The sequence below is a fragment of the Epinephelus lanceolatus genome, chromosome 24 (genome assembly GCF_041903045.1).
Source record: "Epinephelus lanceolatus isolate andai-2023 chromosome 24, ASM4190304v1, whole genome shotgun sequence".
NCBI classification, from domain to species: domain Eukaryota; kingdom Metazoa; phylum Chordata; class Actinopteri; order Perciformes; family Serranidae; genus Epinephelus; species Epinephelus lanceolatus.
Genome location: NC_135757.1, coordinates 237,858 through 264,465, shown reverse-complemented (window position 1 = coordinate 264,465; position 26,608 = coordinate 237,858). Strand labels below are relative to the sequence as shown.

Here is a 26,608-nt window from a genome sequence, read left to right as displayed (position 1 = left end):
ATTTAGAGTATATATACTAACAGTGTGTGTATATAAACAACAGATTTGTTTACATGTTTACGTGTTGTGTCAGTGTGTCTGAAGTAGTTCAGCTTTTATAGAAACAGCAGATTTGTTTACATGTTTACATGTTTGTGTCAGTGTGTCTGTCTGAAGGAGTTCAGCTTTTATATAAACAACAGATTTGTTTACATGTTTACATGTTGTGTCAGTGTGTCTGTCTGAAGGAGTTCAGCTTTTATATAAACAACAGATTTGTTTACATGTTTACCTGTTTGTGTCAGTGTGTCTGTCTGAAGGAGTTCAGCTTTTATATAAACAACAGATTTGTTTACATGTTTACATGTTGTGTCAGTGTGTCTGTCTGAAGGAGTTCAGCTTTTATATAAACAACAGATTTGTTTACATGTTTACATGTTGTGTCAGTGTGTCTGTCTGAAGGAGTTCAGCTTTTATATAAACAACAGATTTGTTTACATGTTTACATGTTGTGTCAGTGTGTCTGTCTGAAGGAGTTCAGCTTTTATATAAACAACAGATTTGTTTACATGTTTACATGTTGTGTCAGTGTGTCTGTCTGAAGGAGTGTTATCAGACGGATGGAGCAGCTCCTCCCCTCGTCCCCCCTCCTCCTCCTCTTCCTCCCTGTCCTCTCCCCCCTCCCTCCCCTTGACTAGCAGCGCTCCTTCCTCACAGCCTCCTCCTCCTCCTCATAACTCCAGGTAAGGCCCTGCCCATCACCATATAAGGTTAAAGGTTGATGACTTCCTGTATGTAAATGTAAACATGTTTCTGTTCAGTCAGTATCCCTGTCTGTGGACCGTCGGATGCACTGAGCTAAGCCCTGCCCACTCACCTTGCACCACTCTCCACGGACCAATCAGCAGCGACAGCCTGATACAGCCACCCAGTCACGGTCGAGTGGGCGGTGCCGGATGGCCACCTGGCCCCACCCACTCCTTCTGAGGAGGGATGTGATTGGTCGAATGGAGGTGAAGGCTACTGGTGACCACTGGTGGCTGCTAGTGACCACTGGTGGCTGCAGGTGACCACTGGTGGCTACTGGAGACCACTGGTGGCTGCTGGTGACCACTGGTGGCTACTGGTGGCTGCTGGTGACCACTGGTGGCTACTGGTGACCACTGATGACCACTGGTGACCACTGTAGACCACTGGTGGCTGCTGGTGACCACTGGTGGCTACTGGTGACCACTGATGACCACCGGTGGCTACTGGTGGCTGCTGGTGGCTGCTGGTGACCACTGGTGGCTACTGGTGACCACTGGTGACCACTGGTGGCTACTGGTGACCACTGATGACCACTGGTGGCTACTGGTGGCTACTGGTGACCACTGATGACCACTGGTGGCTACTGGTGACCGCTGATGACCACCGGTGACCACTGGTGGCTACTGATGACCACTGGTGACCACTGGTGGCTACTGGTGACCACTTGTGACTACTGTGGACCACTGGTGGCTACTGATGACCACTGGTGACCACTGGTGGCTACTGGTGACCACTTGTGACTACTGTGGACCACTGGTGGCTACTGGTGACCACTGGTGACCACTGATGAACACTGGTGGCTACTGGTGACCACTGGTGGGTATTGGTGACCACTGGTGGCTACTGGTGACCAGTGGTGGCTACTGGTGACCACTGGTGGCTACTGGTGACCACTGGTGGGTATTAGTGACCACTGGTGGCTACTGGTGACCACTGGTGACCACTGTGGATCACTGATGGCTACTGGTGACCAGTGGTGGCTACTGGTGACCACTGGTGACCACTGATGACCACTGGTGGGTATTGGTGACCACTGGTGGCTACTGGTGACCACTGGGGACCACTGGTGGCTAATGGTGGCTACTGATGGCTACTGGTGATCACCGGTGACCACTGGTGGCTACTGTTGGCTACTGGTATCTACTGGTGACCACTGGTGGCTGCTGGTGACCACTGGTGGCTACTGGTGACCACTGGTGGCCGCTGGTGGTCACTGGTGGCAGCTGGTGACCACTGGTGGCTGCTGGTGACCACTGGTATCTGCTGGTGACCACTGGTGACTACTGGTGGCTACTGGTGACCACTGGTGGTCACTGGTAACAACTGGTGGTCACTGGTAGCCACTGGTGACTACTGGTAGCTACTGGTGACCACTGGTGACCACTTGAGGCTACTGGTGACCACTGGTGGCTACTGGTGACCACTGGTGGCTTCTGCTGACCTATGGTGGCTACTGGTGACCACTGGTGACCACTGATGGCTACTGGTGACCACTGGTGGTCACTGGTTACCGCTGGTAGGTACTGGTGACTACTGGTGACCACTGGTGACCACTAGTAGCTACTGGAGTCCACTGGTGGCTATTGGTAACCACTGATCACTGCTGGTGGCTACTGGTGACCACTGGTGGCTACTGGTGATCACTGGTATCTACTGGTGACCACTGGTGGCTACTGGTGACCACTGGTATCTACTGGTGACCACTGGTGGATACTGGTGACCACTGGTGGCCACCGGTGACCGCTGGTGGCTACTGGTGAGAGCTGAAGAGTCCCAGTCCCCACAGTGGTGCCTGTAAATAGCTCATTCTCCATCACTGATTGTTAAAGGTCTCTGTTGGTGGCTAACAGTAGCCGATGGTGACCACTGGTCAATATTCCCAGTTAACTACCAGCGGGTACTGGTCTCTGTTGGTGGCTACTGAAGTTGTACTGTTGTATACTTGTCGGTGAAGATTCTCAGTCATCCAGGTCATGGTAATCCTAAGTGCTATATTGGAGGCAACTGGACTTGCTTGAGTTTCTTGAAGACGTTTCGCCTCTCATCCAAGAAGCTTCTTCAGTTCTAAATGACTGGTAATTGATTGATTGATTGATTGATGGTACAAAGTTGCAGGCTATAAACCCTGTGTGGGTGGGAACCCTTGCAGAATCGTAGGGGTCACGTGAGGTCTTAGTTTCAGAGTCATTAAGGTCACAGTGTGAGTCTTTGATCCACCTCCCCAGACGACTTCACACCCATTCACCCCTGGCCCCACCTGACCCTAACGACTCACATAGTGACCTTAACGACTCTGAAACTAAGAGCTCACGTGACCCCTACGACTCAAGCATGCAAGGGTTCACACCCACACAGGGTTTCGTACTAGTCATTTAGAACTGAAGAAGCTTCTTGGATGAGAGGCGAAACGTCTTCAAGAAACACAAGCAAGTCTAGTTGCCTACGATATTAGCACTTATGATTACTGTTGTATAGTACACAAATATGTTCACGTTATGTTACTGTGACGTGTTAAACTGGTCCCAGTACAGACCCAGTATACACAGTGACATGTTAAACTGATCCCAGTACAGACCCAGTATAAACAGTGACATGTTAAACTGGTCCCAGTACAGACCCAGTATACACAGTGACGTGTTAAACTGATCCCAGTACAGACCCAGTATAAACAGTGACGTGTTAAACTGGTCCCAGTACAGACCCAGTATACACAGTGACGTGTTAAACTGGTCCCAGTACAGACCCAGTATACACAGTGACATGTTGGTATTGTGGCGCCCCCTGCTGTTCAGACCATCAGCTGTGTTTACACTGTTTCATCTCATAAAGTAAAAAACAAAGCCACTTCCTGTTTGGTGGGTGTTTACAGCTGCTGCATGTTGTTTGTTTATTGTTGTTTGTCTCCTCTAAACAAAAGAATAATAAGAGTTGTATATCTGACGTTTTTTCTCTGCTGCATGAACTTTATCACATGGAAGACACATCGTCAACCTGCTCTGTGTCTATAAAGATTTAAAGGACCCTCTGCCTGTCTGGGATGTGTTTTATTGTAAATAAAATTAACCCCTCCATCACCACGTTACACAGCGTCACAACACTGACGATGTTCAGGAAAAATCTTAAATAATAATAGTAACCAGTACTTTAATGTGCAGCTGCTGTCACACTGCGTGTGTATGTGTGTGTAGTGCTGTTTGTTTTGTCTCTAAACTTCCTGTTGACTCCAAAATTAAAAACAAAATATTAATAAAACCACTCATTTTATTAGTTTCATATATTTATCACAAAGTCTGTTTGCTGTTTATTCATCTATGTATTAATTAATTCGATAAGGTATTTATTCATTGGAATATGAAATCAAATTTCCCGTTAATAGATAAATCGATAATAAATAAATATATGAAATATCTTAAATATAAGATAAAATAAAAAAAAAATAGTACTGTAAACAATATAATAATCCACAGATTCTGTTTGGGCCTGACAACAAATAAAAACAAAATAGAATAATAAATAATCATGAAATAATACATTAATAGAATTATCAATAGAACAGTTTATGTTCCATCCATCTCAGCTTCATGAACAAAATTTAACCGATGATGTAATTAGATAATAGTTGTCACATTTTATTTGTTTTTGAAAACATCCATGTTGACCCCCTCTGCACCCGGCACTGCAAAGACTTAAATTTCAATATGTTGCTTGTCAAATGACGTCATACAGGTTTATATTCTATATTAAACTGTAAAATAAAACTTTTCAGCAGATAAAAACTAAAAAAATCTATCTTTTGTAATACGTGTATCCGGTGTGTCCTCTTATTGTGAAATACTACCGGAAGCCGACCTTGCTGACCCGGAAGTTGTTTGGAGCCGTGGTAATCATTGAATGAAGTGAGACACGGCGGGCTGTTCTCTGCTTTAAACCTTCGCTCTAACAGGTACGTCATTGTTTGTTTTTGTTTGCTGTGTTGACCCCGCTGTTTGTTTACAGTCTGAAGTCTGAGAGAATTTATTTCACGACTTGTTGTAACCGTGACGTGCGTAAAATAGCGGGTTAGCATGCTAGCTAACGTTAGCTGTTCCTCCGGAGTTAAATGGACACATTTCGTCTGTAAAGTCAAACTGTGAGCTGGGACGATTAATCGATCGACTGGATGTTAGTCAGAGACATGTCTGAGCACTGCGGGGTCGGTTAGTCGGTAACAAAGTCTCAGGTTTAGTCAGCCAGGTAAACTCTGACCTCATCATGTCACAGAGTGATAGATACATGAATAATGTGTGCAGAGTAGTTTGTGCCCCCAGTGCTCCCAGTGCTCCCAGTAGGTTTAATCTAAAGATGTCAGACTGTTTATTTCTCTGTTAAACTCTGAGTCAGTGAGCTGACATCATCATGTTGTCATGGAAACAGAGTGTGAGGTCAGTAACTGTCTGTGTGTTCAGGTTGAAGCTCTGCAGCCGTCATGGCTCACATCACCATCAACCAGTACCTGCAACAGGTAACCTCTGACCTCTGACCTTCATCATCATCATCGTCGTCACCTGTCGTACCATGTGACCACACAGACGTGTTCTTCTTCGTTGGTGTTTCCTTCCTGCAGGTTTATGAGGCCATCGATAACCGAGAGGGCTCATTCTGCGCTGAGCTGCTCTCCTTCAAACACCCACATGTCGCCAACCCACGCCTCCAGGTCAGACCCCACCCCCTCAGGTACACACAGCCTCTGTTGCTAGGATACGGCCTCACCTGTGTGTGTGTGTGTGTGTGTGTGTGTGTGACAGCTGGCTAGTCCAGAGGAGAAGTGTCAGCAGCTCCTGGAGCCGCCATACGATGAGATGGTCGCCGCTCACCTCAGGTATGACGGCCAATCAGAGGCCTCCTCTGTTTTATGTCACAGCTGAAGGTGTGTCAGAGTGCAGGTGACCATAGCAACAGCACTCTGTGTGTGTGTGTTCCAGGTGTACCTACGCAGTGTCCAATCACGACTTTGTTGAAGCCTACAAGTTCCAGACTCTCGTCGTTCAATATCCTTCATGATGACATCACACACACACACACACACACACACACACACACACACACACAAGATGGACCAATAATTGATCATTCCTTGACTCGTGACGTCCTTCCTGAGAGCCTTCCAGTCCCACAAAGAAGAGAACTGGTAAGTGTTAGCCTAGCTTAGCATAAAGACTGGAAGCAGGAGAAACTGTTAGCCTAGCTTAGCATGAAGACTGGAAGCAGAGGGAAACTGTTAGCCTAGCTTGCTGCTTTGTTGTGTTTGGGAGCTGATATGAACACGCAGCCTGTGAACGCAGCCTCAGTGTGTGTTGTGTGTTTGGAAGCTGATATGAACACGCAGCCTCTGAACGCACCCTCAGTGTGTGTTGTATGTCTGGGAGCTGATATGAACACGCAGCCTCTGAACGCAGCCTCAGTGTGTGTTGTATGTCTGGGAGCTGATATGAACACGCAGCCTCTGAACGCAGCCTCAGTGTGTGTTGTGTGTTTGGGAGCTGATATGAACACGCAGCCTCTGAACGCACCCTCAGTGTTGTGTCTTTGGTCTCAGGGCTCTGCCGGTGATGTTCGCTGTTACTCTGGATCTCAGGATATTTGCCAACAATGTAAGAAGCTCACACACAGACACTGATGTGAGGTCAGCTGTTACTGCTGCAGTGCTGACCTCTGACCTCTGATCTGTGCTCCCTGCAGGCGGAGCAGCAGCTGCAGAAGAAAGGTAAAGGTCAGCCGGGGGAGATGTTGGAGAAGGCTGCGGAACAGCTGATGAGCTGCTTCAGAGTGTGTGCCAGCGACAAGTCAGTGACACACACACACACACACACACACACACACACACACACACACACAGTTTAAAGACAGTATGTAAACTCAAGTGTGTGTGTGTGTGCGTGTGCCAGTCGAGCAGGGATCGAGGACTCAAAGAAGTGGGGGATGATGTTTCTGAGTAACCAGCTGTTTAAGATCTACTTTAAGGTGTGACATCACTCTGTGTGTTCAAAACATGTTGACATGAACATGTCTGTCCCAGCTGACTGGTCATTGATCATATGATTGGTTGATTTCAGATCAATAAGCTGCACCTGTGTAAACCTCTGATCAGGGCCATTGACAGCTCCAACCTGAAGAACGACTACAGCCCCGCCCAGAAGGTCACCTACAAATACTACGTGGGCCGCAAGGCCATGTTCGACAGCGACTTCAAGCCAGGTAACACTGGAACTGTACTGGTATTGATCACCAGTAACCTGATTGATCACCAGCAACCTGATCGATCACCAGCAACCTGATTGATCACCAGTAACCTGATCGATCACCAGTAACCTGATTGATCACCAGTAACCTGATCGATCACCAGTAACCTGATTGATCACCAGTAACCTGATTGATCCACAGCGGAGGAGTTCCTGTCCTACGCCTTCCATCACTGTCATCGATCCAGTCAGAAGAACAAGAGGATGATTCTCATCTACCTGCTGCCTGTCAAGATGCTGCTGGTGAGGAGACCAGGTCCCAGTTCAGATCCCAGTTCGGATCCCAAATTCAGGTCCCAATTCAGATCCGAGATCAGATCCCAGACCAGGTCCCAGTTCAAATTCTAGGTCAGGTCCCAGTTCAGATCCCAGATCAGTTCCCAGTTCAGATCCCAGATCAGGTCCCAGTTCAGGTCCCAGATCAGGTCCCAGTTCAGGTCCCAGATCAGATATCAGACCAGGTCCCAGTTCATATCCTAGAACAGGTTCCATTTCAGATCTCAGGTCAGGTCCCATATTGGATCCCAGATCAGGTCTCAGTTCAGATTCCAGTTCAGGTCCAAGTTCAGGTCCCAGATCAGATCCCAGTTCAGATCCCAGAGCAGGTCCCAGATCAGGTCCCAGTTCAGATCCCACATCAGGTACACATTCAAATCTCAGCACAGACCCTGGTTCAGGTCCCAGTTTGACCTCAGCATATGGTTTCAGGGTCACATGCCGACTCATCAGCTCCTGAAGAAGTACGATCTCATACAGTTTGCTGATGTCACCAGAGCAGTGAGGTAAGCAGAGGGGCGGTGACATCATTAGTGACATCATCAGGGTGTCAAGTGAGCTGACAGGTGAGTGTGTGTGTGTTTCAGTGAGGGGAACCTGCTACTGCTGAACGAGGCTTTGTCCAAACACGAGACCTTCTTCATCCGCTGTGGGATCTTCCTCATCCTTGAGAAGCTCCGCATCATCACCTACAGGAACCTCTTCAAGAAAGTGTGAGTACTACCGCTCCCCTTAGTGGATCCTCAGGTACTGCAGCTCCCCTTAGTGGATCCTCAGGTACTGCAGCTCCCCTTAGTGGATCCTCAGGTACTGCAGCTCCCCCTAGTGGATCCTCAGGTACTGCAGCTCCCCTTAGTGGATCCTCAGGTACTGCAGCTCCCCCTAGTGGATCCTCAGGTACTGCAGCTCCCCCTGGTGGATCCTCAGGTACTGCAGCTCCTTGTGGTGGATCCTCAGGTACTGCAGCTCCCCCTGGTGGATCCTCAGGTACTGCAGCTCCCTCTGGTGGATCCTCAGGTACTGCAGCTCCCCCTGGTGGATCCTCAGGTACTGCAGCTCCCCCTAGTGGATCCTCAGGTACTGCAGCTCCCCCTAGTGGATCCTCAGGTACTGCAGCTCCCCCTGGTGGATCCTCAGGTACTGCAGCTCCCCCTGGTGGATCCTCAGGTACTGCAGCGCCCCTAGAGAATCCTCAGGTACTGCAGCTCCCCTAGAGGATCCTCAGGTACTGCAGCTCACCTAGAGGATCCTTCAGGAACTGCAGCTCACCTAGAGGATTCTCAGGTGCTGCAGCTCACCTAGAGGATCCTTCAGGAACTGCAGCTCACCTAGAGGATTCTCAGGTACTGCAGCTCCCCCTGGTGGATTCTCAGGTACTGCAGCCCCTTCCTGGAGGATCCTCAGCTACTGCAGCTCCCCTAGAGGATCCTCAGGTACTGCAGCTCACCTAGAGGATCCTTCAGGAACTGCAGCTCACCTAGAGGATTCTCAGGTGCTGCAGCTCACCTAGAGGATCCTTCAGGAACTGCAGCTCACCTAGAGGATTCTCAGGTACTGCAGCTCACCTAGAGGATCCTTCAGGAACTGCAGCTCTCCTAGAGGATCCTCAGGTACTGCAGCTCACCTAGAGGATCCTTCAGGAACTGCAGCTCTCCTAGAGGATTCTCAGGTACTGTAGCTTCCCCTAGTGGATCTGTCAGGTACTGCAGCTCCCCCTTGTGGATCCTTCAGGTACTGCAGCTCCCCCCTGGTGGATCCTCAGGTACTGCAGCTCCCCCTTGTGGATTCTCAGGTACTGCAGCTCCCCCTGGTGGATCCTCAGGTACTGCAGCTCCCCCCTGGTGGATCCTCAGGTACTGCAGTCACAGATAGAGTACCAGGACCAGTGTTGTTTCATTGTAATGGAACGGAACAGTATGCAAACAGTACTGTAGCAGGATGCTAATCGTCTTTTCTAGACGGATTGTGAAATAAAACACGTTGAACACACTATGGTCTGAGATCCACCTTAGACCATATCATGTGATCACACCTGTCATTTCTGACCGTCGTCTCAAAGCATCAGTTGATTTCCTTGTAAAGCAAGCATGGTAGCAATTAGCTTACATCGCTATGTTAGCATATTGGTGTAGGGGATTCATAGCAAGATCAGCTGTCTCACTCCTGGGGGAACTCGGAGTGCGGGGACAGAATTTGAGGAAGACAGTGAGGGAAATGTCAGATGAAGCAATTAAATGCAGCCAGTTTATCTATTACAGAAGAAATAATGTCAGCTGGGGGCCAGCAGGGGGAACTACTAAGCAGGGCACATAACTCCTTGAGATCAGGTGGAGAGATCCACTTCCTGTCAGGAGAAATCCAGGAAGAGGAAGTATTTAAGTGTGGGAGTGGCCTATTGGAATCCATTTTGTTTGAGGCCATGCAGCAAGGTGAGTGTGCTTGCTGATCCTGTAAGTCCAGTTAGCTCCTTTAACTTTAGCTTATATTGTAGTTATGCTATGTAGTGTGTGAAATAGAGTATGGTGAATGTGCTAGTAAAGGTAGTATCAGCATTGCTTCTGCCTGGAGCTCGCATAAACGGAGCCTGGGCTTGGTTGAAGTTGGCAGTGCTGTTTGGGCTGAGATCACTGTCCAGCCTCCTGGAGGTGTCATTGTTGTGAGGGCTCGTCCTGGGGAGGTAGACTGTACAGCCTAACCCGGCGGGGGAGTGTGATAGCCTAACAAGGCTTCCTTCCCTGGGTCTACCTCCTCTGTGGTAGTATAGGTAAGGTAAAGGAGGTTGTTGGGTTGGTGTGGGGAGCAGTGAGACCTGGCATTAGGGGAGTGTCTCTGGGACGCCAGAGATCACTGTCTAGCCTCCTGGAGGTGTCGTGGGACTAACTAGACGAAACACCGGTGAAAGGAGGTTCCCACCCGATGACCCCAAAGACATGTTAGTTATCACTGCTCACGGGTCTGTATAGTTAAGCCTTGCCATATTAGCTTATCGTAGGGCTTAGGAGGATTATTCACTGAGCGCTGATCCCTTTTTTTTTTTTTATTATTATTATTAGAGCACAAACTTCTTGTGTTTATTTGAATTGAATTGTTCAATACAATAAAGCCTGAGCTAGCTTTCAGTGAACATCTACTGCTGAAGATGATATAAGTTTTCCCATCACTCAGACAGAGGCTAACACATACAGCAAACTGTTGACATAATGTAGTTTTAGCTCCATGTAAAGTGAATAAATGTGATGTTTACGTTTGGCACAAACATTCACTTGGACTCAAGAATGAAATGATTAGATTTTGGTCGTCAAAAGTCAAAGGTCACTGTGACCTGGTCTATCTCATTTTTGTGATCGTGGAACTAATAACAGTTTGAGGGAATTTACTCAAATTTAGCACAAACGTCTACTTGGTCTTAAGAATTAACAAATTTGAATTTGGTGGTCAAATATCAAAGTTACTGTGACCTTGCAACCATCTCATTCTTGTGAAAGTGATATCTTTAGAACACCATGAGGGATTTTCTTCAGATTTGGCACAAACATCCACTTAGACTCAATAATGAAATGCTTAGAATTTGGTAGTCAAATGTCAAGGTTACTGTGATGTTGCGTCAGTCTCATTCGCATTAACATAACATTTTAAGAACACCTTGAAGGAATTTTCTCAAATGTGGCACAAACGTCCGTATGGACTCAACAATGACGTGCTTAAAATTTGGTGGTCAAAGGTCACTGTGACCTTGTGTCTGTCTCACCGTTGTCAATGCAATATCTCAAGATCACCTTGAGGGAGTTTCTTCAAATTTGGCACAGACGTCAGATTGGACTCAGTGATCAGGGGTTAGATTTCGGTAGTTGAAGGTCAAGGTCACTCTGACCTGGTCTGTCTGATCGTGTTTTTCACCAGATGATTTTGGCTCCGTGTCGTTGTTATTATGATGTATGATGTCACGATAAAGCTGCTCTCTGTCCGTCTGTCCGTCTCTCTGTCCTTGTGTCTGTCCCCCTGTCCGTCCTCAGGTACCTCCTGCTGAGGACGCACCAGCTTCCTTTGGATGCCTTCCTGGTGTCTCTGAAGATGATGCAGCAGGAGGACGTTGACATTGACGAGGTGCAGTGTATCCTCGCCAACCTCATCTACGTGGTCAGTGCGCGCATACACACACACACACACACTCACACACACTACACAGGAAACAGCTGGGACAGAAAACAGGAAGTAACTCTTGTTCTTGTCTTCTTCCTGTCAGGGTCACATCAAAGGTTACATCTCCCATCAGCACCAGAAGCTCGTGGTCAGTAAACAGAACCCGTTCCCTCCTCTGTCTTCAGTCTCTTAGACTACGTTACCCACAATCCTCTCTGGCTGCTGCGCTCTACGTTACCCACAATCCTCTATGGCTGCTGCGCTCTACGTTACCCACAATCCTCTCTGGCTGTTGCTCCTGGAAACTCTTCACAACGTCGTTTTTTATTTTGTTGTGTAACAAAAAGTCCAATAAAACAGCTACTGGTTCGTACAGCATGTCCAATGTCTCTTCTTCTGTATCCCCCTGTATCCCTCTGTGTCCCCCTGTGGTCCCCCTGTGTACCCGTGTCCTTCTGTGTCCCCCTGTGGTCCCCCTGTGTCCCCTTGTCCTTCTGTGTCCCCCTGTGGTCCCCCTGTGTCCTCTTGTCCTTCTGTGTCCCCCTGTGGTCCCCGTGTCCCCGTGTCCTTCTGTGTCCCCCTGTGGTCCCCCTGTGTCCCCGTGTCCTTCTGTGTCCCCCTATGGTCCCCCTGTATCCTTCTGTGTCCCCTCTGTGTCCCTCTGTGTCCCCTCTGTGTCCACCTGTGTCCCCCTGTATCCCTCTTTGTCCTCTGTGTCCACCTGTGTCCCCCTGTATCCCTCTGTGTCCCCTCTGTCTCCTCTGTGCCCCCCTGTATCCCCCTGTGTCCCCTCTGTGTCCCCTCTGTGTCCACCTGTGTCCCCCTGTATCCCTCTTTGTCCTCTGTGTCCACCTGTGTCCCATCTGTGTCCCTCTGTCCCCACTCAGCCGGGTTATGTTACTGTTGGTACGGAGGCCGTAACACTGACTAATATTAATAAAATGTCCGAAAATAAAAGTCCAACTAATGTTAATAAATTGACCAAAAAATATAAATAAAATGTCTAAAAAAAAAAAAAAAAAAAAAAAAAAAATTTATAAAATGTCGGCAAAAACGTTAATAACGTGTCCAACAAATATTGATAAATAGTCGGGACACATATTTATAGAAAGTCCAACAAATAGAAATTAAATGTCTGAAAAATGATGGGTGTTTTTTAAGTACAAATCTGTTCATGTTGATGTGCAAACACAAAAACTACATGAAAGTGTCGTCAAACGAGGACGGCAGGACTGACTCATGAGGCTGTGATGTCATCAGATGAGGACAGACACTGAACTTTCTGATCATTTTCATTTTATTGAAGAAAAAATGTTTACTAAAATAAGACAGGAAGAGCCACGTGACAGAAGGACAGATGGACACAGACACCAGCAGGTTTTGAGTGACTTTGAAACAGTTTGAAAGATGGCGGCGATGACAGCGGCGGCAGCGGCGGTCAGCGGTTCTCAGGGTACTGTTTGACTTGCGGGGTCATGTGATTCTCGGCTTCCTCTAGCCTTGGTTTGATCCAGCCCAGGTAACGGGACACTTTGGTAAACACCAGACCGCTGCCACCACCGTCCTCGCAGCCCGAGGACCGTGACATCAGCAAGCCCGTCAGAAACGCCGTCCCATGCTCGACTGTGGCAACTGGAGTCCCCGGCAACAGGCCGCCACAGCGGCTGACCTCTGACCTCAACTGGTCTTCTGAGGACTTCTGAACCTTTGTCCTGCTGCTGTCGTAGTTTTCAGCTCCGTTTGGCGTCCCTTGGGCTCCGTTTGGCGTCCCCCAGGTGCCATTTTGTTTCCCTGCAGCTCCATTCGGGCTCCCCTGGGCTGGCTCGGCTCCATCGTGTCTCCTCATGCAGAACATTTTGTTGCTGAGTGGATGTGACACATTGAGCTGACGGCGGCACTCGTCCAGCGTCATGTAGACCAGCTCCTGAGTCCGACCGACGCCCCGCCCCCCAGCCACGCCCCTCGTCCCAGAATGCATCAGGATGTTTTCACAGAAGTCCTTGGTGGGCAGGCAGAGGTGGATGAGGGTGGAACTAAAGGGCAAGGGGCGGGTCAGCTCAAGGAGGGCGAGGTCGTTGTCGTGGTGACCTGCACGGAAACGTTCATGGATGTACAGCGCCCGCACGGGGACGACCACCATCTTGTTGTCGTCACCTAGGAGACGAGACGTTAATATCATCCAGCAGGCTTTTATTTTGAAGGACATGTTGGCCAAAAGTAAGTGGACAGCTGTTTGAGACAGTGATATCATCAGTCTTTTAAGGATTACCTTCGTGGTTTAAGGACCAAATAAAACACCTTAATTTTTCCTTTAAGTGTGAACTGGTTTAACCCTTTAGGAACCCCTTAACCTGCAGATAATCCATTAAATCTGAACAATCCCCCTTAAAGTTTTGGAGTCTGAAAATGTTTAAGTGAATGGTAAAGTTATTTCCCTTAAGTTATGGGACGTTACACTTTATGTGTCTGAAATCTACACCTCTTAAACCCCAACTAAGAATCCCTTAACTCTCACCTGTCCACATACTTTTGGCCTGGTATTACAGCAGTGAAACAGTGCTTGGTACCGGCGACCACGGCGAAGTTGGAGGGTCGGAGGTTGGATGCCGAGTCCTGGACGAGGCAGCGGGCGGCGGTCAGGACGGAGCGTCGACCAAGCACCACACCGTCACAAAGCTCCGCTCCTCTGCTGTCCAGCAGGGACACCTGGAGGAGCAAAACAACCACATGATGAAGAGTAACCAATGAACTTACAGCTGGTTGTGACTGGCTGTGACTGGCTGAGACGGTTTTACCTGCCAGGGCCACGCAGACGCCGACGTGTTGACCTGGTCAGGAAGTTGCCCACAGGGAAACATGACTGCGGACACAAAGACAAGGTTAGTTCACCCGTTACAGCTGCTCAGGAAATGTTTGAGGCTTATGGCGGTGGTGGTGTCAGACCCTCAGGAAGGCAGCTCCGCCCATCCATCTGCAGTTTGAATCCCGGCATGCAGGAGCAGGTGAAGGAGTAGTAGGATGCCGTGCACAGCTGGTGACACGCCGTCGGGCCGTCGGTCGGACACTCTGCAAACTCTGAGACACACGATAATGAGACATGTATATTGAAGGAGGCGGGGCTAACTGTCATTGTGGGCGTGGTCCAAACCTCTGAACTGTGGCGCTACGGGCGGCTGTCCTCTGTCTCCCAGAACTTCCAGTTCACAGACGGGGCCGTAGTGGGAGGCGGGGCAGGAGCAGTTGAACCCGCCCACTCTGTCGGTGCAGTTTCCTCCATGGAGGCAGGGGTCGGGATCGCACTGATCGCCATCTGATCACAGATCAATCATACTGATCACCATCTGATCACAGATCAATCACACTGATCGCCATCTGATCACAGATCAATCACACTGATCGCCATCTGATCACAGTTTAATCACAATGATCGCCATCTGATCACAGATCAATCGCACTGATCGCCATCTGATCACAGATCAACCGATCACCATCTGATCACAGATCAATCACAATGATTGCCATCTGATCACAGATCAATCGCACTGATCGCATCTGATCACAGATCAATCACACTGATCGCCATCTGATCACAGATCAACCGATCACCATCTGATCACAGATCAATCACACTGATCGCCATCTGATCACAGATCAATCACACTGATCGCATCTGATCACAGATCAATCACACTGATCGCATCTGATCACAGATCAACCGATCACCATCTGATCACAGATCAATCGCACTGATCGCCATCTGATCACAGTTTAATCGCACTGATCGCCATCTGATCACAGTTTAATCGCACTGATCGCCATCTGATCACAGTTTAATCACACTGATCGCCATCTGATCACAGATCAATCACACTGCTCGCCATCTGATCACAGATCAATCGCACCGATCGCCATCTGATCACATATCAATCATACTGATTGCCATCTGATTACAGATCAATCATACTGACCGCATCTGATCACAGATCAATCACACCGATCACCATCAGATCACAGCTTAATCACACTGACCGCATCTGATCACAGATCAACCGATCGCCATCTGATCACAGATCAATCACACCGATCGCCATCTGATCACAGATCAATCACACCGATCAGATTTAACTCAGCGTCAGACACAGTTAAAAATCATTGATAAAGTTTTCATTGTGTTTTAATGACGCAGGATTTCGGCCGCATTAAAAATATTAGCGTTGATTTTAAGAATGACGTCACAATATTCCGAGAGTGATTAATTTAGAGGAAATAAAGTCGTAACATTTACAAGGAAAAGTTGTAAATTCACGAGATTAAACTTGTGATACATTTTATACGTTTAATTTTTTTAAAAAATTGTAAATTCCGATTTTTATGTCTCACGAATTTATGAGTTTAATATCATAATATTCCGACTCTTCTGTCTCATAGATTCCTATGAAGTCAGTCTCATAAAGTTTAATATCATGACTTTATTTGTTGTTTCCGTATGGCTCTCATCCTTCCTTGTAGCATTTCAGTTTTCGGGCTGACTGTAGTTGTTAGAGTCCACAGATATCAATAAATAGTCAATAACAAACAGTATCGTCAGTGTCCAGGTATCGTAAAAACTCACCGACATAAACGGTCCAGAATTCCATCTACAGAGAAACAAACCAGTTAGAACCAGTTTACAGACACGTTTTAATTTGCTGTGTGTGACACGTGTTTTTGACGGCCGAGAGTTGTACCGTCTTCTTGGTGTCCTCGAAGTACTCGCGTGCTTCTTCCCAGCTGCACGTCTCCTCGTAACACTCGCGCTCCAGGTTCCCCTGCAGGATCTCTTCCACTAGGAACAGGTTGGCCCGTCTGGACCGCAGGAACACGTCCTGCCTCCGAGGAAGCTGAAACACTTTGAACAGATTTTAATTCACAGTATAATTAATATGCCATCATTATGATGCAGTTGAACAGAAATACTCATGACATCATCATTTTAAGTATAAGAAAGAAAGTTACGTTTGTTTGTACTTTTATATAAACAATCCACTTTTTACATATTTATTTATACATTTAATATCGATCAATAATCTTATTGTAATTCACAGTATACTGATAGTTAAAATAAAGTCAGACTGAGTCAGTGCTCGTCACAACTGTCTTTTTTGATATAAGTTAAAACATGCTAACTACACGTTACGACACAGAAACCAAAAAACCTCTGGCGTGTTTTTGGAGTATGTACGGACTCCGTACATTTCCAGTTTGAGCTGGAACTTTAACGTGATTCGTTTGGTTTAACGTTAAACTGAAGACTGTAAATCTTTATTTAACGGACAAACTGCAATCTGAGGAAAGGGCCCCAGAGGTCAGAGGTCTTACCTTGTCCTTGGATGAGAACCTGAAGGAAACAAGCGAAGACGTAGAGACACAGAAGAGACGCTGGACAACGAGCCGACATGATGCTGGCCGCCATGACACTGACTCCGGTACGCACGCACGCACACACACACACACACACACACACACACACAGAGCAATGAGTCACGGCTGCTTCATGAAACATCTGTGACCTGAAATCCTGAATCTGTCGTTAAAGAGTCTGAAACACTGAAAATAAAAATATCCAGACGTCACTTATTATAAATCTGACTAGACGTCACTCTGTTCACAGACGACTCCTCTCTATGTTTATCTGTAAATGAATGTGATGAAAGTTGTGAGGTACTGTCGGATCAGTTTCTCTAAAGAGTTAACAGAGTAAACGCTGTGTCCCCGCTGTGGACTCTGACCTCTCCTCAGAGAAACCTCACAAAACAAGCAGCACAGCCGAGGTTTGTTTATTTGAGACAAACAAGAGATTAATCATTTCACATGATCCAGGACAGAACATGGAGACGGACAGGTGGAGGTGGTCACTGTGTTTTTAAAAATATCTCCAGACCAACACATTTAAATCTTTATTTTCTGTCTCCACTTCCAAAAGTGACGTCTTCAAACAGCTTCTACTGATCAGTCTGATTGATTCATTATCAGAGCAGCTGTCATTGTCTGACTCATCAATAACTTTGATATTGTTTTAATTACTTAACTATATTTTTTTTGTCGAAACCCGTGTCAGCGTGGGTTTCCTCCAGGTGCTCTGACATGTTCTCCCTGTGTCAGTGTGGGTTTCCTCCAGGTGCTCCGACATGTTCTCCCTGTGTCAGCGTGGGTTTCCTCCAGGTGCTCTGACATGTTCTCCCTGTGTCAGCGTGGGTTTCCTCCAGGTGCTCTGACATGTTCTCCCTGTGTCAGTGTGGGTTTCCTCCAGGTGCTCCGACATGTTCTCCCTGTGTCAGCGTGGGTTTCCTCCAGGTGCTCTGACATGTTCTCCCTGTGTCAGTGTGGGTTTCCTCCAGGTGCTCCGACATGTTCTCCCTGTGTCAGTGTGGGTTTCCTCCAGGTGCTCTGACATGTTCTCCCTGTGTCAGCGTGGGTTTCCTCCAGGTGCTCTGACATGTTCTCCCTGTGTCAGCGTGGGTTTCCTCCAGGTGCTCCAGCTTCCTCCCACAGTCCAAAGACATGCAGGTTAATTGGTGACTCTAAATTGTCCGTAGGTGTGAATGTGAGTTTGTCTCTATGTGTGGGGAAAATTAATGAATGAATGTATTTTTATTGTTTTACTTTAGTGCACTTTGTGACCTTGTTTATTATTATTATCATTATCATTATTATTATTATTGTTATTATTATTGTTATTTTATTTCCAATAAACTCTGATGTTTAGGCTCACATTTGAAAGTATGAATAAAAATATAAAATGTAAAAACTCTAAATAACTGAACAGATTTAAGGTGAAAGGAAACATTTATATTTTTAATATAAATCTCTGCATTTTTACGACTGATAAAATGCTTTAAGTTTCAATGAAGAAACTGAGAACAATTAAATATAAAATTTGGAATATTTTAATTTCAATGACACAAAACTTCAGACTCTTGTCATGTTGTTATATTTCTTTATTTTTAAAAGTTCATTCCTGACAGTGGCTGATAAACAACACAGGAAACACACACATTTCAAATGTTTTAACAAGACTGAACACTAACGTATGCTAACATGTTAGCAACGACTGCTTTACAAGCTGATTACAGATCTGCTGCCTCATTAAAGCCTTGTTAACTCAAATATCAAGGGACCGGGAACAGAACCCTGAGGAACCCCTACAGTTATAAAGGACCCTGTCAGTGATAATGGTTCTCTGCTGTTTGCTAACGTGTTAGCCACTAGAAGCTAATCATAGGGTTGTTATTGCCAGGGTGTTGTGCTGCCTCCCAGTGGCCAAACATAGTAATGACTGCAGCTTTAAGACTGTTGGTTTTTTAAATGTTGTCAGATGATAAAAGTTGTTCAGAGTTTGTGACGTGGAAACATCAATGATTACATGAGACACACAAAGTGTGGCTGATCTCTGCTTGATGGTCTCAACCAATGAAAACCGGCTGGCAGCGTCTTACAGAACCAGCCTTTGGATGGCCCCACGGCGCCTCCTTGCCGTGCCGCTGCCCTGCTCTTTGGGCACCAGTTTTTCGATGCCATCGTTGATCCAGCGGATGTACTTGGACACCTGAGTGTAGATGCCATATTTGCCTTTGCGTGCGCAGCCTTCACCCCAGCTCACAATGCCGGTGATGAAGTAGGTGTTGCCGTAGCTTGTGACGTGCGGCCCACCGCTGTCACCTTGGCAGGCATCCTTGGCTATTGTGTCGTAGCCTGCGCAGAACATGCGGAAGGAGATTCGCAGCTGGGTGGATTCGATGCAGGTGTGTCGATCCACATAGGGTAGGGCAAGGCGCTGCAGGATCTGGGATGGCTGCCGCCCCTCGCCGACACGGCCGAAACCGCTTACGATGCCCTCTGACTGCCGCATCAGCACCTGCACAGGAAGGAGGAGATACGCGTTAGAATACTATCAGAGTTACTCTCATGTTGGTACAGGATGTGTGAGCTGCTGGTTAGCTTAACATTAAAACTGGAAACAGCTAGCTTAGCTTAGTGTTAAAACAGGAAACAGCTATCATAGCTAAGTATAAAGACAGGAAACAGGTGGAAACAGCTAGTTTAGCTTAGCATGAAGAATGGAAACAGAGGGAGACAACAACCTTAGCTTAGCATAAAAACTAGAAACAGAGGGAAACAGCTAGTTTAGCTTAGTATAAAGACTGGAAACGGGAGCAGCTAGCTTAGATTTGCATAAAGACTGGAAACAGCTAGTTTAGCTTAGCTTAAAGACTTGAAATAGGGTAATAGCTATCTGAGCTTAGCATAAAGACTGGAAACAGGTAGAAACAGTTAGTTTAGCTTAGCACAAAGACTGGAAATTGGAGCAGCTAGCTTAGATTTGCATATAGATTGGAAACAGCTAGTTTAGCTTAGCTTGAAGACTTGAAACGGGGTAATAGCTATCTGAGCTTAGCATTAAGACTGGAAACAGGTAGAAACAGCTAGTTTAGCTTAGCATAAAGACTGGAAAAGCTAGCCAAAATGAACTCGTTATCTGGTTTAATTTGTACAGAAATCAAATATCAAAACAACAGTTAGCCATTTCAGCGTTCAGGAATTACGTGTCGGACTACCTCTCGGCACGGACCAGTAACTTCCTGACAGCTACACTGGTTGCCAGGCAACAAGAAATAGTCAGGTACATGATCACTGAGTAAAACAGCAAGTTGTTTATTGTGAATGGAGCAACCAAAGGTTCACCTTCTCAGCGAAGTCGGCCTCTGGGATGCAGGCGGGCAGGATGTATCTGGTGAAGGTGATGGGCGTGGCCAGTTTGATGAGGGCGATATCGTTGTGGTAGGTGTCTGGTCTGTACTTGTTGTGGGTGATGATGGTCTCCACCTGGTGCGTGGCTTCATTCCCGTGCTCCACCGCCACGTCAAACTCACCTGAGGACACACACAGTGTTTCAGACACTCAAGCTCTGTACGTCAACACCTGAACGCATTGGTTTGTCAGACCTACCCAGCTTGACATAGATGTAGCGTGATTGGTTCATGCAGTGGGCGGCGGTCAGAATGATATACTCGTTGAGGATGGTTCCTCCGCAGAACCCTCGGTCCTCCTCGTTCAGGAGGAGAGCCTGTGAGGACCAGGCGGGAAATAGAAGGGTTAACAATACACAACATCTGCAGGTATGGACCCATGTCAAATATGGACTCCTAAGGGTCCATCTGGAGACATTAATGGGCTGATATGGACATCCAGATGTCCGTGTAGAGACATTAATGGACACCTGGACAATAATGGACTGCCAGGTGTCCACACTCCCTGGTGTGTCCTCTGCTATGGGCATCTTTTCCTCTATGTTGTTCCTTATTCTCTTATTTAAGGACATTATCATCATCACCATCATCATCAGTAGTTTGTCCTTTGATTCTAAAAGAGAAGGTGTTTCTACCTGCCATGGACATTGTCCCGGTGGACAGTCCTCTCCGTTGACAATGCGGGTCGTACCCACATTCTCAGACAAGATCTCCTCTTCAAAGATCGCAAACTCTGGAAGGACCCTATCGTTGCTGCTGTTCCCAGGAAGTGAGGACGTGCTGGACATGGACTGGTGCTGGGTGGAGTTGGTGCTGAGGTCCGTCAGGTTGGACCCGGCGGCATCCTCCTTTGTGGTGTTCTGGCGCTCATACCTGAAAACAGTCCGGGTCTTTCCGCTGATGATGGCACCACATTTGAAGGGTTCTGTAAGAGATGACGTGAAGTTGAGATCAGACAGGAAGTAGAACGTAGAGTAATTCTATCTGTCCTGACGGCAGTACAACAGTATGTTTGAGAAACCTTTAGGACTCGTCACCACGTAACGAGGCCTCAGCACTCTTTATCTCTCCAACCAGAAACATTGAGATTAACTGATACAACAAGACCACGTGGAGTCTGCTTCACCATTGGAGTCACAGGATTTGTAATCTGGTCCCAGGAAGTATCCGTTGGCGCAGGAGCACTCAACGTTTCCTCGCACCACGTTGCAGAAGTGTTGGCAGCCTCCATTTTTATTCTCACAGAGCTCAGGAATAACTGCAAAGACAAAGGAAACACCGTCAGGTGCAGGGCCGGAGTTTGGACCACACACCAGGTACCTCCGATACCCTGCTGTTAGACGACCCAGCTGAACAGGTTCATGATGATGTGTTGACATTAACACAACAACCTGACAGGAACAAAGGGTTCATTCAAGAGAAACAGGAAATGGAGACGTAATCCAGGAGGGTTCCATGTTTCTGTGATGGGTAAGGATCTGGTTTAAAGATGTGGGGTCAAGGTTGAGCCCCACCCTCCAGAGGGACTGTGGTTCTGTACCGATTTCGCAGTTGAAGCCCTGGTACCCGGGCTGGCAGTAGCAGGTGTAGCTGCCGATCCCATCTTTGCAGAGTCCTTGATGAGCGCAGGGCATGGAATCGCATGCGTCGCCATCTGCAGGGACAAACAGAGCAGACCGAGGTCAGATGACAAGAACTCTCAAATGTTGACAAAGTTTGACACATAGATTTGAACGTCAGAGCCGTAGACCAGCCAATAGGAGGCAGCGTTTCAATTCCTGCTTTCATTGGTAATATTTGGACTTTACAAAGCTCAGTTCAGGGTTCAGTTACTTCCTGTAATCTAATTTCTTGTAGGTACATTTCCTGCTTTGGTTCCAGCACCTGATATCACCCCTAACACCTGAATCACCATGTAGCACATCCTCACTGTGCGAACTGTCAGGGTTTCTAAATTAGCCCTTTGGTTCAGTAACAGACGAAACTGAACGAACATCTTACCAACGTATTTGGCCCAAAATTCATCCTGCAACAGAACAAAAAAAAAAAATCACAGTCAATTCAAAAGAATGTAAAATCACATCAGCTGGTCTCAGAACAGAAAAGTTCATGTGGGTTTAAGCCTCAGCAACTGTGACAGCCACGGCCCAGACATAAATTTGGCACAAACATCATTGAGTGAATGATGAACCGACAAGGCTGTGGTAGTCAAAGGTCAAGGTTATTCTTACATTGTCTGTCTCATCCCTCTTGGCCTTGAAGGAATTCCCTCAGATTTGGCACAAACGTCCAGTTGGACTCAACGATAAACTTATTAGAATTTGGTGGTCAAAGGTAAAGGTCACTGTGATCTTGCTTCCATCTCATTCTGTGCCAGTGTCATTAGTTGTTGGTGGCATCATGTTTTCGGGTTATCTTTCCGTCTCATTCATGTGAACAATATATCTCAAGAAGGCCTTAAAGGGAACTCTTCAAACTTGGCACAAACGTCCCCTTGGACTGAAGAATGAACTGATTAGACTTTGGTGGTCATAGGTCAAGATCCCTGTGAACTTGTGTCTATCTCATTTATGTGGATGTGATACCATAGGAACACCTTGAAGGACACTGACCTCATTTGTCTCATTCTGATGGACATTCATTCATTCATTCATTCATCTTCTAACCGCTTCATCCTCTTGAGGGTCACGGGGGGCTGGAGCCTATCCCAGCTGACACTGGGCGAGAGGCAGGGTTCACCCTGGACAGGTCGCCAGACTATCACAGGGCTGACACATAGAGACAAACAACCATTCACGCTCACATTCACACCTACGGACAATTTAGAGTTATCAATTAACCTAGTCCCCAATCTGCATGTCTTTGGACTGTGGGAGGAAGCCGGAGTGCCTGGAGAGAACCCACGCTGACACGGGGAGAACATGCAAACTCCGCACAGATGGGCTCCCACGCCTGGGATCGAACCGGCAACCCTCTTGCTGTGAGGCGAGAGTGCTAACCACCACACCACCGTGCCGCCCCTGATGGACATTCATTCGTGTGATATCTCAAGAACACCTTAAGGAAATTTCCTCAAATTTGGCACAGATGTCCACTTGGACTGAAGACTAAATTGATTCAAATTTGGCTGTCAAGGTCAGTGTGACTTTACGTCTGTCTGACTCATGTAAATGTGATATCTTAAGAACACCTTGAAGGAATTTACTAAAATTTGGCACAAACATCCGCTTGGAATTAATGATGAACTGATTAAATTTTGATGGTCAAAGGTCACTGTGACCTGGTCCGTCTCATTTTCTAATTTTTGTGAATGTGGAAGTAAGAACAGTTTAGGGGAACGTCCTCAAATTTGGCACAAATGTCATCTTTGACTCGTGGATGAATTGTTTACAATTTGGCTGTCAAAGGTCGAGGTCACTGTGACCTTGTGTCTCTCATTCATGTGACAGTGATATCTAAAGAAGGCCTTGAGGGAGTTTTCGCAAATTTGGCACAAACATCCACTTGGACTCATGACTGAACTGATTAGAATTTTGTGGTCATTGTGACCTTGCATTTGTCTCATTCATGTGAATGTAATATCACCTTGAAGGAATTCCCTTAAATTTGGCACAAATGTCATCTTGAACTCGATGTTGACTAGAATTTAGTGGTCAAAGGTCATTGTGACCTGGTCCGTCTCATTTCTGTGAATGTGGAACTAAAAACAGTTTGAAGGAATGTCCTCAGATTTGGCACAAATGTCATCTTTGATTCATGGATGAGCTGATTACAATTTGGCTGTGTGTTAAGCTGGCTTAAGCTAAGCTAAGCTAACAAGCAATTCCCTAAAGTTTGGGTGTTGGTTTAGGACTTGTGGCGGTGTGTGGTTTTGTTCGACGGTGGTGTTTTAGTCGATGGTTAGTACAGTTTTGTCTTTGTCCTCGAAGATCTCTCGCGCCTCCTCCCAGTCACAGCGCTCCTCCACGCACTCCCGCTCCATGTTGCCTTGTTTCAGCTCCTCCAAGAAGCTGTTGGCTCGTCTTCTGCGGGTCAGAACCTGATTGGCCGCCTCGTCGTCCAAAAAGACTGAAAGACAAAGTGTTAAGTCGTCGTTAAGGTCTGATCAGATGTTTGATGTTCACCACCACCACGACTCATTGATGATCCTCAGAGGATGAATCCTAAAAGAACTGATCATCCTCTGATTTTTATCTGTTGTTGATTTTTTTACTTCAGATTTCTCAAGAGTTACCTCATGAATTGGCGAAAAAGATGTATGAATTCATGTTCCTCAGAGGATGAATCCTACTGACTGTCCTCTGGCGCCACCATGACGTCGAAAATATTTTAAGTGAAACATTTCAGGAACTATTGGATGGATTGTGATGATCAGACATTCATATTCACCAGAGGATAAATTCTCGGAAAAACATGGTTTTGGTTCAGGTTGATGGTTCCCTGAAGATGTATCCTGATGATTTTCTGCTTTAACTTTGGGTTCTTTAGGATTCATCCTCTGGGGAACATGAATTCATACACCTTTTGTGCCAATATTCACAAAGTAAATCTTGAGATATTTGAAGTAAAAACTTTGAGAGCTGGTGGCGCTAAATGAAAAGTTGGAGGATAACCAATTTCTTTAGGATCCATCCTCTGGGGAACATGAACATCTGAACCAAATTTCATAACATTCCCCCAGTGAATAAATCAAGATTCACTTGATGAATTGGCAAAAATCATAAAGAAATTCATGTTCCCCAGAGGAAATATACATGGTTCCCTGAAGATGTATCCTGATGATTTTCTCCTTTAACTTTTGGGTAGATTGTCATGACATTTAGTTCAGACATTCATGTTCTTCAGAGGATGAATCAGTTAAAAAATAAACGGTTATCACACCTTGTCATCGAGTGTCAAAGTTTTTACCCAAAATATCTCAACATTTACTCAATGAATTGGCCAAAAAAGGTTCTGAAGTTCATGTTCCCCAGAGGATGGATCATAAAGACATTAATGATCCTTAGACTGTTTCCTCTAACACCACCATTGGCAAAAATTGTATGGAAATTCATGTTCCCCAGAGGAAAAATACCATAACTGCTTGAATGATTGGGTTCAGATTTTTGGTTCCCTGAAGATGTATTGTAATGACCTCAAGTGCTCTCATGAGGTTAACATTTAAAGTTTTGACTGAAGTGTTTCGACAGTTAGAATATTTGACGCCAGATGAAAGTTGAATTCTTTAGGATTCATCCTCCGGGGAACGTGAATGTCTGAACCAGGAGCCAAAGGAGAAAGTCATCAGGATACATCTTCAGGGAACCATGAACCAAATCAGTCTAGAAGTAAGGATATATTTCCTCTGGGAACATGAATGTACGATTTTTGCCAATTCATCAAGTGAAGCTGAATTTATTTATCAGGTGAATGAAATATATATATTACTGTTTGAATGATTTGGTTCATGGTTCCCTAAAGATGTACCCTAATGATTTTCTCCTTTAGTACTATCGTTACATTAACATGTAAAGTTTAACGTTAAATGTTTTGACAGCTGTTGTCGGACAGATTGTGATGAACTCTGGTTCATGATCCTCAGAGGATGAACCTTACTGACTTCAATCAGGTTGTGTTTGAACGTGTCCAGATAATCTCCTAAATCTGGTCGTAGCTCCCGAAACCTCTGAAAATGTATTGTTTTTAAGTTTAAGTTTCATGACGTCACTTTGGACCAGTCAGGTCTCAGTGAGTGTTCTTTCTGTCCAATCAGATGTCAGTACGCTTCATGTTGCTGTCAATCATCTAAAAAAAAAATCCGAAATCTGAACAAGGTCAACACACAAACCGGCGGGATCAAATGTCACCTGTCAGCCGCCAATCAACAACCCCCCAAACACAGCCACCATCACAACACACAGTCAACATGATGAGACTCTCCCCCAACGCCATGACTCTGTCGATCCTTCGCTCCCTGTACATTTAAGTTTAGATCGTAGACAACATACCTACGTGAGCAGCGGTGGCGGCCAGGTGCAGCAGCAGGAGGCCGAGGGACAGGCGGTGAAACCAAAACATGGCCCGGGGTGGACGGCGAGCTTGAATTATTCTGTGATGAGATGAAGGAACACAGTCTGAATGTGGACAGAGGGACGGAGGGACGGAGGGGGAGGGGCCACAGGGAGGACAGTGACCTGAGGGAGGAGGAGGGACGGAGGGGGAGGGGCCACAGGGAGGACAGTGACCTGAGGGAGGAGAAGGGGCAGGAGGAAGAGGAGAAGGGGGAGGGGCAGGAGGCACGGCAGGAGAAGGGAGAGCTTAAACATATTCTGCCTCACTGACAGAAAGACAACTACAACT

General features: G+C 46.5%; 4 protein-coding genes across 4 annotated transcripts in view; 2 read left to right on the top strand and 2 right to left on the bottom strand.

Annotated features, from left to right (window-relative positions):
* LOC117250227 (T-box transcription factor TBX19-like) overlaps positions 1-1,164 on the top strand; it is a 35,145-nt gene extending 33,981 nt beyond the window's left edge. Inside the window, exons 8-9 of the mRNA XM_078165923.1 lie at positions 569-722; positions 801-1,164. Coding sequence (XP_078022049.1) covers positions 569-722; positions 801-966 — 320 coding nt within the window. The 3' untranslated portion in view covers positions 967-1,164. The remainder of the gene's footprint in view (positions 1-568; positions 723-800) is intronic.
* Positions 1,165-4,625: 3,461 nt separating this feature from the next.
* On the top strand, positions 4,626-11,856 carry pcid2 (PCI domain containing 2). Its single transcript, XM_033615495.2, has 15 exons — positions 4,626-4,732; positions 5,235-5,290; positions 5,393-5,482; positions 5,574-5,647; positions 5,751-5,816; positions 5,915-5,956; positions 6,365-6,419; positions 6,508-6,611; positions 6,714-6,789; positions 6,882-7,023; positions 7,210-7,310; positions 7,776-7,849; positions 7,931-8,056; positions 11,357-11,480; positions 11,587-11,856. Exons 2-15 carry the CDS (start codon positions 5,255-5,257, stop codon positions 11,674-11,676), a joined length of 1,200 nt encoding a protein of 399 aa, XP_033471386.1. The 5' UTR covers positions 4,626-4,732; positions 5,235-5,254; the 3' UTR covers positions 11,677-11,856.
* A 906-nt stretch (positions 11,857-12,762) lies between these two features.
* prozb (protein Z, vitamin K-dependent plasma glycoprotein b) lies at positions 12,763-17,147 on the bottom strand. Its single transcript, XM_033615509.2, has 8 exons — positions 16,842-17,147; positions 16,211-16,371; positions 16,096-16,120; positions 14,632-14,793; positions 14,427-14,558; positions 14,279-14,343; positions 14,051-14,189; positions 12,763-13,637 (listed from the first exon to the last, which is right to left on the bottom strand). The coding sequence occupies exons 1-8, from the start codon at positions 17,023-17,025 to the stop codon at positions 12,922-12,924; spliced, it is 1,584 nt and encodes a 527-aa protein (XP_033471400.2). The 5' UTR covers positions 17,026-17,147; the 3' UTR covers positions 12,763-12,921.
* A 1,298-nt stretch (positions 17,148-18,445) lies between these two features.
* f10 (coagulation factor X) lies at positions 18,446-26,416 on the bottom strand. Its single transcript, XM_033615508.2, has 9 exons — positions 26,257-26,416; positions 24,177-24,337; positions 22,271-22,295; positions 21,810-21,923; positions 21,396-21,527; positions 20,905-21,194; positions 20,469-20,586; positions 20,205-20,392; positions 18,446-19,377 (listed from the first exon to the last, which is right to left on the bottom strand). The coding sequence occupies exons 1-9, from the start codon at positions 26,324-26,326 to the stop codon at positions 18,955-18,957; spliced, it is 1,521 nt and encodes a 506-aa protein (XP_033471399.1). The 5' UTR covers positions 26,327-26,416; the 3' UTR covers positions 18,446-18,954.
* Positions 26,417-26,608: the final 192 nt, after the last annotated feature.